Source organism: Podarcis gaigeae (assembly GCF_964106915.1).
Source record: "Podarcis gaigeae genome assembly, chromosome: 15".
Lineage (NCBI taxonomy): Eukaryota > Metazoa > Chordata > Lepidosauria > Squamata > Lacertidae > Podarcis > Podarcis gaigeae.
The window spans coordinates 28584032-28598223 of NC_139692.1; the positions used below are offsets into that span (position 1 = coordinate 28584032).

General features: G+C 42.1%; 1 protein-coding gene across 7 annotated transcripts in view; it reads left to right on the forward strand.

Annotated features, from left to right (window-relative positions):
- The window catches only part of ARHGAP32 (Rho GTPase activating protein 32), a 204860-nt gene that overhangs the window by 172481 nt on the left and 18187 nt on the right, over positions 1-14192 (forward strand). For all 7 annotated transcript variants that reach the window (XM_083714264.1, XM_083714267.1, XM_083714265.1 and 4 more), the window contains 3 exons: positions 11307-11409; positions 12364-12508; positions 13241-13323. In XM_083714264.1, coding sequence (XP_083570390.1) covers positions 11307-11409; positions 12364-12508; positions 13241-13323 — 331 coding nt within the window. The remainder of the gene's footprint in view (positions 1-11306; positions 11410-12363; positions 12509-13240; positions 13324-14192) is intronic.

Genomic DNA, 14192 nt, shown 5'->3' on the forward strand with positions numbered 1-14192 from the left:
CCAATCATTTTCCCCAGGAGTTAAGGACATCTGAACGGTAGCCAAGGATAAAATGTCGCCTCCCTGATGCATTGTTATTGCTGTTTTAATTTTTCAAGAAAAATATTTGGAATAAATAATCTGGGCAACTGAATGACATCACACATCAAAGTCCATCTTGTTATATCTTCCAACTTTTGTTTAAGAGGTAACGGCAAAGGGGCAAAAATCTGAGTTTGCTGTAGCTGTACTTTGACATTAGAATGGATAAGAAGACTAGAGCCACAGACAGCTAGAATTAAAGGCTCAACATGGACCAAAAGGTTATCTGATCCAAACTGCTGTACTGTGGCAGAATCCTTCCTTCCTGGAGTAGAGTTTGGGAAGAAGCATGTGAAGTTCTTCACTCAGCAACTTGCCTTGGGATAACTGTTGATTATCCCAGGTGGGTAAACACATAATTCATTGCACCTCTCCTATAAATCCAGGAGCATATTGAAGTACTATAGTCTATAATGAAATTGATAGGTCTCAGTTCTGCCTGAGACTGGACAATCTGTTAATAATCCACATTTGGTCTGTTAACAGTCCAAACATTTTCAAAACATTTGAGTGTGTACTGCTGTAATTATACTGACTTCAGCTTGCAGAGAAAGGTTCAGGAGAAGAAGCATTGTGTATTGCTGCTTCTTGGGTGTTTTCTGTAGTGTCTTGATGGTGCTTCTGTTCTTTATGGCTTCTTCTTTTCAGAAGCTAAGCACTTCAGTGTAAAATCACCCAGTTAAAGATTACATCATCCATTGAAACATGTGCTTTGCTTCTGTCCTGAGTATTAATAATATTTGTGTCAATACTTATACAATTAGCATGTTACATTGCTGCTTGGTGATCTCATACCCCTGGGAGCTTTGCAGTGTATTTGCAGTTCCTTGGGCTTTTCTTGTAACTCATTACCTGCTTGCATTTCAGTTTGTGTTTCAAGTGCTTAATTGGATGAAGACCTACACCATGACAGGCACTAAAATTTGCCAAGATATTTTTTGCTGAACCTTAAATGGCAGGGCACAGTTTGTAGCCTTGCATAAATTTTGGACTTTTGTTTTTTCCCTTGACACTGTGTCAGAATCCAGGACATGAGTCATATGTTTCCCAAAGTTTCTATTGGAAAGATGATAGTTCACATGTATCAAATTGATTTGGGTGGGCATGGGTGCAATGTTGTAATGTCAGCATTGATTATATAACCCCAGGAAAACCAAGCAACTCTAGGAGAAAGCATGCACAGACCGGCAATGTTCTAGGATTGGTAGTGAGACTGGATGATCCTAGAAGCAAATGAAATGCAGCATGACAAATGTGCTTTTCTGAAAGCACCCTTGTGAATTATTACTTGAATTTTGGAGCTTCATTTGTAGAGGAAGAAAATGAGTCAATTCAGAACTCTGCAAAAGTGAGAGGGAACTGGATTTTAGGACACCATGGGCAGAATTTCAGGCCAGGCTATTGCATCTTCTGAGAGAGCTCCTGTATATTACTCTCATACCCTGTCCGTAACAGTTATTTTCACTTTAGTGGATTATTGAAGACTTGAATACTTTAGTAAGAAGGATTGCTGAGATTATCTTCTAAACTGCACCATGTTGGCTTGGTAGCTGCCTCTCTGTCATTCTGTGAAATGCCATGTAAATGGAGATTTGGCTGCCCAAACTATTTAGGTAGCTATAGCCAAACAGAAAGACGCAGCTCCACTTTTCCTTTCTACCCACTCTGCATGTAGCATTGTAACAAATAATTGTGGAGTTAAAAGTGCCACCTAGATCAAGATAGGCAGTCAATGGATTGGATTCAAATGCTGTCCAGATTGCCTAAAACATCACCATCACAGAGCAAACAGCTTAAAGTAACTGAGGCAACATGTTGGATGTGGCTGTTTGGGGAGGCAGGCCGCTCTGGGAGTGGTCATGTCAAAAGTGCAGCGTCTTCACATAAGCGCAGGATCATTGCAGTATAGCACGACATGCCACTGGCTGGGAAACTCAGGCTGTAACATATCAAATGTGGGTGGAATCTACAAGGATGCCATGAAATACCTGTGGCACAGTCTTTATGTAATTTTGTCTCAGGCTGGAAATTATGTAGGGAGAACAAGAACTTCAGTAGACTTGGGTTATTAAATACCAGCTTTGCTTTCCATCCTAACAACTTGGTGATTAAGCTGGGCATTAGTTGTTTCCTTGAATCATATTGATCAATATTTATTTGAAATAGTTGCAGTATTTTGGTTTCTTTAGCTTTGAACATCATTTCCCTACCCTATGCTGAATAAACACTTGGAAACAAACCAAGACTCCTTGAGGAGTAGCGGTTTGTCATTCAGCTGGGGTTACCAATTTGTTCTGCTTTGCTGCCACCTGCCATGCTTGGTGGTTTTATAGTGTGCAACCTCTGTCAGCATATTGTAGCCCCTGACTAGGTTGGGGTCTCTTTACTTTCCCCTTGTTGGTAGCTGGTGTTGGCAGCAGCTCACCTCAGAATTACTGCCTCCATTGGCCTAGTTAAACAGCGCTTTGCCCAAAAGAAACTGGTGAGAATCTTTTAGCATCACCTACAAATGGAAAGCAGCTTCATTGTTTACTGCTTTGTGTTGCGATAATAATTCTGTATTGCATCATCTCTGTGCATGTTCATTGGCTCCCATTGGGAATTAGATGTGATGCTTTCTTTTCTATTCTGAAATTAATAGGAATTGTTGATATATGTTTTTAGTAAGCACAGAGGACAAAAGGCTTGACAGGAGACTCTTGTTCTTTAATTTACTTTAAACATTTACCTGCTTATGCCCCTTTCCCCCTATTTATGTAAAACAACTGCAAAATCAGCTTCACAGCGTATGGAAAAGTGTGCTGTTAATGACCCAAAAGAAAACTATTAATTGGGTAATTCTTTATTCTGTGAAAGGAAGTCATTATGTGGTTCAAAGCCCATATGCATGCAGTTGTGATAAGGTAAATTTAAGCAATGTATTAGGAAGATTTAAGCAATGTTAAAGGCTTGTCTTCAAAAGATATACAGTCTGTATTTACAAAGCATTCCAGTCTTTGAATGGATTTTACTTATACTAATATTATTTCTGTTACAATTTAGAAGCCTTAAACATACATGGCATAGTGGTAATTCACTGAGTCATTTTGGATTTTACAAACTCATTTCAGTCTTTTCTCTTACAAGATATAATGGCATGGAATCCATAATGTTGCTCTTGCCAGCGATTGTTACAGTTACCTAGACCGTTCTTCTTTTAAAACAGTGTGCATTTTAATTCTAAAAGGGGTGGGCCAATCTCTATTAAGCAATAAACCTCTTAGATTTTGTTCTGGTAGAAACTGAAGCAGCATGGAGTAAGGTCTAGAGCAGGTTAAAGATGATCTAAAACCATTTGAAATCACTTGAATGGTAATGTGCCCATTTTTAAGTGTCCTAGATTTTGGTAAACTGAAGCCACCATTCTCATGGTGTTAATAACTATGCAGGGCGACTGCTTTTCTTGCCTTCAAAATTCTTACCTAATTTACTATGAAATTAATCTGACAGATTTCAGTCCAGCTCTAGTTGTTGTATATTTACTTGTACCTTGAGTTTTAATTCTTTTTGGCTCTTTCCTGAGCCTGAATACAGGATCCAGCATTCCAAACTTTTTTTAAAAAAAAAAATACAGCAAGGAGCTATGATGTCCAAATTCTTAAATTTTGTCCTAAAGTATATGTTCATTATAGCATTGGGTTTTCTTGAGATGCTACTGCTTTGGGAATGCTTTTTACTACTGCTTACTGTGAAGTTCATTACAGCGAATGAATACGAATCAATACTTATAAGACAACAGCATAGATAGTGTCATCTACACTAGGATGGCAGGATGTTCATGAAACACCAGCTGGAGGTGACATTTTGGAACAGCGTAGAATTTAAACATAACATTCCCTGAAGATGATATAGGCAGTTTTATTCACATAAGCACTTTTAATATCAAGCTTCTGAAATTAAACTGGTTAAGTCTGGGAACTAATAGAAAGAATAGGATGATATTTCATTGTAAACATAAAAAATGCAATACCTGAGTGATAAAATAGAAGCGGCTGTGATATTCATCAGCTTTATGTGAAAATACAGGTTAAGTACAGAGCACAGTCCAAATAAAGTCGACCATTTTAAGTCCTTTTACTCAAGAGCAACGTTTCTGGCTATCCACAATTCTGCCTTTTTCTTTTTCTTTTTTTACATGGACTTAGATTCAAAATGTATTACTACACTTTGCTTTACAGTGATTGTTCCAGTTTTCAAGTGATGATTTAACTTTATGCCGGTGCATGGAATTCAGCTGAGTGGCAGCATTTCAGTATGGCATGGTCCATTAACTGGCCAAATGGCCCTGGCTTGGACATTGTGAAAATGATACTGTTTCAACAGAACTTGGTGGGCAGCCTTGGTCTCCCAGGGTGAACAAATAATTCTTACTCCAGCAATAGACTGAGAACCCCTGGACTCTTAAAATGCAAGAGGCATATCAGTCTCAAAACAGAGGAGGGAATCTGATCTGAGTAAACTGAAATATTCAGTGTGAGCAGCTAGTTTGCTATTTGGAACATGTTCCTAGGCAGCAGCTGTGCAGTTCAAAATTATTTATTTATTTCATAAAATTTGTGAACTGATTGTGAAAAACCTAAAATAAAAAACCCTCAAAGCCATTTACAAAAAGATAAAACAAGAAAAAATACAAGAAATACTTTAAAACATACAAAAAGATAAAATACCAAAACACAATAAAATTCACACCAGCTTTCTAAGCATCTGGATAGGCTTGCCTAAACAAGAATGTTTCCAGCAAGTGCCAAAAAGAATACAGGGAAGGCTCCTGCTTGATATCAATAGGCAGGGAGTTCCAAAGTGTAGTTGCTGCTACATTAAACAATGGATTTCTTACAAATGTGGAATGGGTATTACGTGGCACCTGTAGTAGTGTCTGCTCCACTGATCAGAGCAGTGAAGTGGGCACATGCAGGGTAAGGTGATCATTTAGGTAAACTGGTTCTAAGTTGTTAAAGGCTTTATAAACTAATAGTAAGTAACACCTTGAACTTGTAGCAGTAGCAGTCAATGCAGCTCTCTGAGCACATGTGTGATATGCTGACAAGGCCTCACTCCTTTCAACAATGATGCTGCAGCATTCTGCACTAATTGCAGCTTCTGGATCATGCACAAGGGAAGCCCCACAAACAGTGATTGCAGTATCTAATAGAAGCTTATTATCCCCTTGGGTTGATCTTCAGGAAGTAGACATGGCCGTGGGTTAACTGGGTTGTTCTCATCTCCATTGCAAGCTCAGTGCATTGGGCCAAACCTAGTGGAGCTGTAGCTGGGTTGTGGCAATCCCTTTCACTTGTGCTTGCAAAGCAGTGGAGCTGTTGGGTGACCTGTCACCACAATTTCAGCTTTTTCAGACCAGGGAACAACTGAACTGAATGTTTTATTGGAAAGTGCCAAGCCACATGGCCCACTTAAGATTGTTCATTGCCTTCCTGGTGTTTCCTCCTTTGGCCAGAGCTTGGAGGGTGCCACACAGTCCTTATCCACACCTGACACTATTTACATCCAGGGCCCAGGGCCCATTTCACACTCAAGTTCCACAATGTGGTGAAATGAAGCAAAATCTCTGAAACCTCCAGGGATATTTTTGATGCTTAGACATTACATTCCTCTTGCAGCTTAATGGAGAGGACTGTTGTCTCCTTAATTCTTCTTTATTCCTTAATTTCCACTTCTATTTCTAGAAATAGGAACAGTCATTTTGGCATCAGAAAGAAAACACAAACGGATTGCTTTATCTCTCTGCAGGAGATGTTTGTGGTGCTCAGCATCCCACAGGCTCACCATGTTTAAATTTATCAAGGTTTCTGCAGACGGGGATGTATCTGGGAAACACTGATGGCATGTTGCCTAGAAACCGAAGAACTGAAAATAGTAATCCAGGCCTCTGGCTTGATTTGAGCTCTGTTAATTGCGCTTCCATGTATTTCTGTGTATGTAACAAAAATGCTTATGCTTTGTAATCAGTCAGAAGACTACAGATGTCATTCTGTCAGCATCAGGCTATCAGCATAGTGATCTAATTTAGACTTTCTATTAGCTGGGTATCATGATAAGACCAGGATAAGATCACGACATGACATGACATCTGGCAGCTCTCCCCCATTTATTGGAATGTAAAAGGAAACACAAAACAACAGATTAAAAGTGATCATGCTTTTGCCCTTCCTTTGTCTTACATCTTTGCCATCTTAATCTGCTGGAAGGCTTCCATGTTCTCTACATGCCATTTAAAATCAAGGATATTGTATTGTGTTTTTGAGTTCTGAAAGTTACCTTAAGGGTTGTGCTGAAGAGGAATAAGCCCTATTAATAAGCAAATAGATTAAAATCGGGTCTTTTGGAAAGTTTGGTTGGACTAGATGACCCCGTGGTCCCTTCCAACTCCACAATTGTATGATTGCAATCAATAGCATGAATTTTGGGGGGAGCGTTCAATTAAATTGTTACACCAGAGGAAGCCAGAACAATATTTTCCATTATTGCAATAGGACTCCCCCCCCCCACATTCCCCAACTCTGTACCAGAGGGTAGGCAGAACCCCCAGAACAGCAAGTAGGAGAGGGGGTGGAAAGGGGAGATCAGTAAACCAGGAAGCAGAAATTGTTGCACTTATGGAACAATCTCTTAGCGCTTCATTGAATACAACCCTCATTCTCATACTTTGTCGGTTTGGACACATGGCCCATTTGGAAGCTTCATGTAGACAAAAAATACTTCCCTATACAGTCGTATCTTGGTTGTCGAACGCTCTGGAACTTGGACGTTTTGGCTCCCGAACACTGCAAACCCAGAAGTGATTGTTTCAGTTTGCAAACGTTCTTTTGGAACCCGAACGTCCGCCGGGACTTCCACAGCTTCTGACTGGCTGCAGGAGCTTTCTCAGCTAATCAGAAGCCACAATATGGTTTCTGAACATTTTGGAAGTCAAATCGATTTCTGGAATGGATTCCATTTGACTTCCAAGGTACGGTTGTAGTTAACTGAACAAGGAAGCCTCTTGCAAAGATTGCCTCATCCTTCGGTACAAAGCAAAGGATGTATGATAGATACCTCACTTGGGAGCTCACTGGGTCAGTCAAACTTAGATGGAGAGATCAGCGCCAAAGGGCATTACAGTGGTACCCTGGGTTACAAACGCTTCGGGTTACAAACACTTCAGGTTACAAACTCCGCTAATCCAGAAGTAGTAACTTGGGTTGCGAACTTTGCCCCAGGATGAGAACGGAAATTGTGTGCCAGCAGCATGGCAGCAGCGGGAGACCCCATTAGCGAAAGCGCGGCTCAGGTTAAGAACGGTTTCGGGTTAAGAACGGACCTCCGGAACGACTTAAGTTTGTAACCCAAGGTACCACAGTACTTGGGTTTAAAGAGCAACATCTTTACACATACACTATTATATAAGTTTGTAATATGTGCAGTTACATTTGTCAGTCCAGGATTGGACTTTGAGTCTATGGATTCTCACAAGTAATTAAACTGATCATGCCTGATCATCCTTCTTAGAGATGGGCGGGGGGGGGGGGGAGAGAGAACCCAAATAGAAATAGGGAGTCTCAAATGAATAAAGGTAAAGGTAAAGGTACCCCTGCCCGTACGGGCCAGTCTTGACAGACTCTGGGGTTGTGCGCCCATCTCACTCAAGAGGCCAGGGGCCAGCGCTGTCCGGAGACACTTCCGGGTCACGTGGCCAGCGTGACAAAGCTGCATCTGGCGAGCCAGAGCCGCACACGGAAACGCCGTTTACCTTCCCGCTGGTAAGCGGTCCCTATTTATCTACTTGCACCCGGAGGTGCTTTCGAACTGCTAGGTTGGCAGGCGCTGGGACCGAGCAGCGGGAGCGCACCCCGCCGCAGGGATTCGAACCGCCGACCTTTCGATCGGCAAGTCCTAGGCGCTGAGGCTTTAACCCACAGCGCCACCTGCGTCCCCTCAAATGAATAGGGACTCCCAAATAGGGAGTCTTAAATGAACAAAAGCCTACTTAGTCATAAGCATCAGTCAAGCATATTTGTGGGTATCTTAATTTCTGTTAGGGAGCCCAGTACAACCCAGTTAAAACATGATTGGGACAAACCTGTTTCGAAGAATTTTGGAGTTGGCCATTTCTGGCACAGCTGAATGTTGACAAGGTCCTCTTATCCATTGTGACAATTAAACTAAAGAATTAGCTGTCAACTAGTGGTACCTGGAGGGCAAATGAGGCTGTTGTATCCATTGTCAGTTCAATGTTAATTCCCATTCTTGCATGGCGAATGAGCCAGTGAATTGAACATATTGCAGTGACTGCACCCCATCACCCTGTCCCCTTTCTGTTTTCTGCTTTGGCTTGATGTTAAATGTCACAGTAGGGTGCTCCTGAAATTTAATTATGACAAATACAGCACTACCATGCTGTTTGTTTATAAGGCTAGGAAACCCTGGGGGGCAAGAGGCCTGGACGCCTGCTGAGATCGTTCTCTGTGACAAGGTGCTTCAATTAGGCAGAGCAGGCAGGTGTTCTTGGCAATGCCAGGGACCAGGGGGAAACTTGTACTATGTGTGGCTTCATTTTTTGTACAGTGCCTCAGCCTCCTGTTAAAGGAGAATTATAGGAGCTAAACAGAAAAGGGAAAGTGTTGATTATTATTTGTATTTGTGTTCAATCCTTTAATTCACCTCCTAATATGTTGGTCAGTCTTATAACTCCAAACTGTTTCCTATCCTATCCTATCTCTATTTTATGCCAGACCTTACTATGGTCTATTACTTGGGTTATAGTGTGAATCCAGCAGGAATTGAAGATATCAGGATCTTAAATCCAAAGTGTTGGAGACAAGGACTAGATTTAGAAATTAGAAAGGAGATGTTATAGTTTAGAAGTATGATGAAAAGCAAGGTTTATACTGTACAGTGGTGCCCCGCAAGACGAACGCCTCGCAAGACGAAAAACCCGCTAGACGAAAGGGTTTTCCGTTTTGGAGGCGCTTCGCAAAATGAATTTCCCTATGGGCTTGCTTCGCAAGAAGAAAGCCCATAGGCAAATCTCCAGGGACCTCTTTTAAATGCTAGCGGTGGGGAGCAAAGCCTTCCCCCCCCCTCCAGCCTTCAGAAGAGGTCCAGGAAGGCCGGCGGGGGCTGAAAGGCTTTGCTCCCCACCGCCAGCATTTTAAAAGCAGTCCGGGATAGCAGGGAAGCGCTTCCCGCTATCCCGGATGGCTTTTGAAGGCAGGCGGGGGGGGAAGTCTTTGCTCCCCCCGCCTGCCTTCCCGGGGGCTTTTAAATCACCCCGGGACAGCGGAGAATTAAAATGCCCGCCAGCATTTTAAGATCCCCCCGGACAGCGGAGAAGTCTCCGCTGTCCCGGGAAGGCAGACGGGGGGGAAGCAAAGACTTTCGCCCCCCGCCGGCCTTCAGAAGAGGTCGGGGGACAGACTCTCCCCGGACCTGGTCTGAAGGCGGTTTCCATAGGAACGCATTAATTGACTTTTAATGCATTCCTATGGGAAACCGTGCTTCGCAAGACGAAAAACTCGCAAGACGAAAAGACTTGCGGAACAAATTAATTTCGTCTTGCGAGGCACCACTGTAAAACTAAAAATAACTTAGGTAGTTTTTTCCGTGATGTTGCCTCAACTCCTATGAATCCCTTAATAATAAGCAAACTTCCCTGGGAATGGCATGGGGGGGGGGGGAGTTGAGTGTCTGTGGAGTGGTCATTTTTTAACCAAAACAACGCATGCTTAAAAGATGCTGATGTTTTGACTGGAGAATCTGATTTCATCCTACATGGAGGATAGGGATATAGAGCAGGAAACCAATTGTGCAGAATAGCCAGCAGGGTTGGTATATTGAATGGAATGTTAATGTGTGTCTAATAGTACCTGTCTTGCAATTGATCCTAATCTGTGTTCTAGTTTTTCAGTTACATATTAACTGCACATACTGTTTTGCAATTTGTAGATGTGATTTACCTTGTTTTTTCCATTCTGTTGCAGACATACAAGTCTATAAAGTTAAAGTTAAACTAAATTTAAGGTGGAATTTGCTGTTAGTGTTTATTAGTCAGCAGAAGGGTAGACTTTTATGATAGAGCTCCCCGCCTTTGAACCAAAAACCTATGGCCCAATCTGGTCAATGCCATTGAAAAATTGTGATTTGAAGGATCAATCCAGTTTAAAATGGCAGATCAGGAAACAGAACATGGTAGCTTGGGGTTGGTGCCAAGGGTACAAACATTTTGGCTGAACTTTGTGATCATCATGAAACTGCCGCTCTTCCAAAGGGTGAGGTGGAGTTCCTGACCTCACACTGTGCCTCCCAAATGCACTGAAAGGATACAACATGGCAGGTGAGGTGGGCATCATTGTGGTGGCATGAGTGGCAGAAAATTCTCTAAAGGTGCACATCTGTTGCATGTACTTGCAAGGTCCTGCCATCAAGCAACATCACCTGTGCAGGATATTGGGCTTCTTGACACAATTGTGTCCCAGGCACAAGAAACTTCCAACACTGAACGTAGAACAGATATCCCAAGCAAATGAACCCAGCCACAGAGTCAATATGTCAAATGTCATGTGTACTGCACACATATGCAGCATTTAAAAAATATTTGCTCATTTAACAAATGGGAATCTCAGAACCTGAATCCAAAGGGCTATTACTAAATCCACCATATTGAACCCCAAACAAATGGAAGGCAGATACCTCAAAGCAAGCCAAATCATAGACTTGCGATTCAAGTTAAACACATGCATCTAGCCAGCACTGCTGCCACAAGCAGTCCACCAGTCACAACTGCCCCAAGTTACAAAACTTAAGGATTTGGAGGGAGCGGGTAGCCCAGTTGGTTCTGTGGTAGCTTAGCTGAGCCTGTCCTACTGCTGCCTTCAGTGCTGGAGGCATGAGGAAGCATACAGCTGAAGCTGGCTGGCTTGGTGACAGCTGCTTTAGACTTTGTGCAAACAGGAACAACATGTATTTCATTATCTGAAGCCACACATTGCAGTGATTTGGGTTTCAGTCTGGTCTTAACAGAAAACAGAAGCACCCGCTGAACTAGCTGTACTTAAAAGATATTTAAGAAATCACTTACCTGTGTAGTTTCTCGAAGGGCTTCTTTCTATCTGTGTAGCCAGGAAGAATCTGGGAACGTGATGCTAAGAGTATCTAATGGTCAACCAACACTGTTGCTTTTTGCTTTTAAGTCCCTCAGGTTCTCAAGAGTTGCACTGAATTCATTGAAAAGCATGGCATTGTGGATGGAATATACCGTCTATCTGGGATTGCATCGAATATCCAGAAACTACGGTATGAATTTTGTGTGTGTTGTGATTTCAAGTCTCAAACATGCTAACGTCACTTTTGGGGTTTGCTGCTGAATGCCATTGAGAATTTATTTCTGGTTTGCTCCTAAAACACTTAATTTTTGACGTATCGTGTATTTTTCCATGAATCCAAAAGTATCATTGGCTGGGACAGAAACCAGTTGTGTTGCTCTGAGGCCACAATCTATTATTTCAGAATACAGAATGACTGTGGGATAACAAGTAATTTGCAGTTTATTTATGGCTCTTGTGGATGCAGGCTTCAGAAACAGCAGTTGCCTCTTCTCTGATCCCAGTTGTCTGACTCACCATATTAGCTCCTGTGTGTCTAAACCTAGCTAATTTGAAACAGCAATTTCCAGACACGTTATGCAGCATGGAGCAAACACTGCCATCTGTGGCCCTCTGTAGATGGCTTTTTTTTTGAATGGCTCTCTCATCAAGACAGGCCATTGCAGAAGAATTTTCCTCATGTGATTCTTGGCTCTTTGGCTTGCACAGAATCTGCATACAGTGATTTGGATCTGCAGGGCCATGGGTGTTCACAATTTTTCTTTCTAGGTCTTCAGACTGAAAGGAAATGCTATTTTCATTCTGACAGATGGGGAGCTCTACCTAGCCAGAAATCTGTTGCATATAATAATTGGAATTGCTTGAATTTTGGCTGCATGAACGTTGAGTATATATCATGAAATCAATTTCATGGAGTGTTCCAGATTACAGGCAGTTTGATTGTTGAGCACGCTTGGTGGTTTTATAGCCAACTAAAATGGCTCCCAAGAAGCTATTAAAACTAGCAAAAATGTGAACCTGTAGGACCACAGATTTTTGTGGCTTGAGGTTTGAGGCATTTGTTTCTTCCTGTAAACAAAGTCCTTTTCAACTTTTGAGTATATATTATCCTCTTTTCTCTCTCTTTATTTCCCTTTGTCTCCAGGCATGAGTTTGACTCTGAGCAAATCCCTGACTTGACAAAAGATGTATACATTCAAGATATACATTGTGTGGGCTCGCTCTGTAAGCTCTATTTCCGAGAGCTCCCAAATCCTCTGCTCACCTATCAGCTCTATGAGAAATTTTCAGTAAGTGCAAGACGGGACTCCTATTTTTACTGCCTGGGCAGCATTAGTGTGAGTCACACTTCAAAAATATCTCCCCTTTTCATTGTGTTTAACAGTAGCTAAATTAAACTCCCATCTAAAGAACTGGCACGCTTCCTGTATATAATTGTTACATGAGTATTCATCCACAGTTCTTCCGGTGCAACTCATGACCTTATCGTTTGCGCTTGATGTGCCCCCGGAAACAGGATCTGGGGGAAAAGCCTCAAGGATATCTAGAGTTTCCAACGATATAGGTCAATTTCTTCCAACCTCAAAGGGAAGCATGCTCAGTTGTCAGAGCAGTGCAGTGTGCCAGATGAACTTTGATTGAAGAGACCAGGGTTCAAATCCCCTACCAAATGATATAGCTCAGTGGGTGACCTTGGGCTAATCAGTCTCTGTTGCAGTACTGTTGTGAGGGTTAAAATAGGGAACAACTGCACATACGCTTCCCTAACCAGTAGCAGTCAGGGTGGAATTCTAAAGCAATAAATAATATTGTTGCATTCTAATGTAGGATCAATACCTGCCTTGCAACGCCATGCTTGCTACATTGGATACTGAAAGTGTCTGTTCATTCTCAGCCTCATTGAACTGTGACTTCCATGCTAATTGCCATACTAGCAGGACAGCATTCTGAAGCCACCCAGATAGGTGGCACCCTGCAGCAAATGCACGGCATTGAGGTTTGTTGCTTTTGTTCCTTTCTAGGATGCTGTGTCTGCTGCTACAGATGAAGAACGATTAGTCAAAATCCATGATGTCATCCAGCAGTTACCCCCACCTCACTACAGGTTCGCATCATCAGCTCTTTCTCAATGCACATTCTTTTTTTATGTTCTCATACCCTGCTGGGTGTCTTTGATTGTGCAGTACTATGCCCCCTTTTCCATGCAGTTTTGGCAACACACCTCTGCCTCTCCCGGGACACAGAGACAGACCAAGACTATTCACGCTAATCTAAATTCACATTGTATTATGTGTGGGGGCCTGAGTTGATGTCTTCCTTTCCAAAGTGCTTTGCACATTCAATGTGCAATTATATAATCATTCTTAAAAGGAAGGTTGACATTTTCTGTTCGTTTTCCAATTTATACCCCCTAAGATGGCTGGCATATTGAAGCAGCATTATTCTTGCATCTATCAAATTAAATGGTTGGGTGCATGCTGAAGGATTTGTATCTGCATAAAGTTGACTTCGACTTTAATTAGATCTGTAACAAGACAAACAACATATATTCTGCATAATTGTAGCTGACATTATGAAAAGCATGCTGGGGGGGGGCAAAGAACGGGGGCCGTAATAGCAGAACTGTCTCATTTTGTTAAGGAAAGCAGAGGTCATTAGATCTGCAAGGTATTTTAATGGAGGCAGGAAGGAGGCCCTGTAGAAACAAGAAAATCCAGGGTGTGAAATGGAAAGAAATTGCAAGAAATGTAGGTATGCCAATCTTGCCTTTTAGGCAAAATTCTGCAAATTTGATTGCCAGTTAAGGTGAACTATATAAAATGCTAATGTAAGCATAAATATGCCTGACTATAGCTGGGACAGCAGATGTGCTCAGCTGCCAGCATGGAACGAGGACAGCTCACTCAGTAGAGCTTCAGTGCAACCCACATTAAGGGCAGTAGGGAATGCTGGCAAAAATGAGTCAGGAAAGTG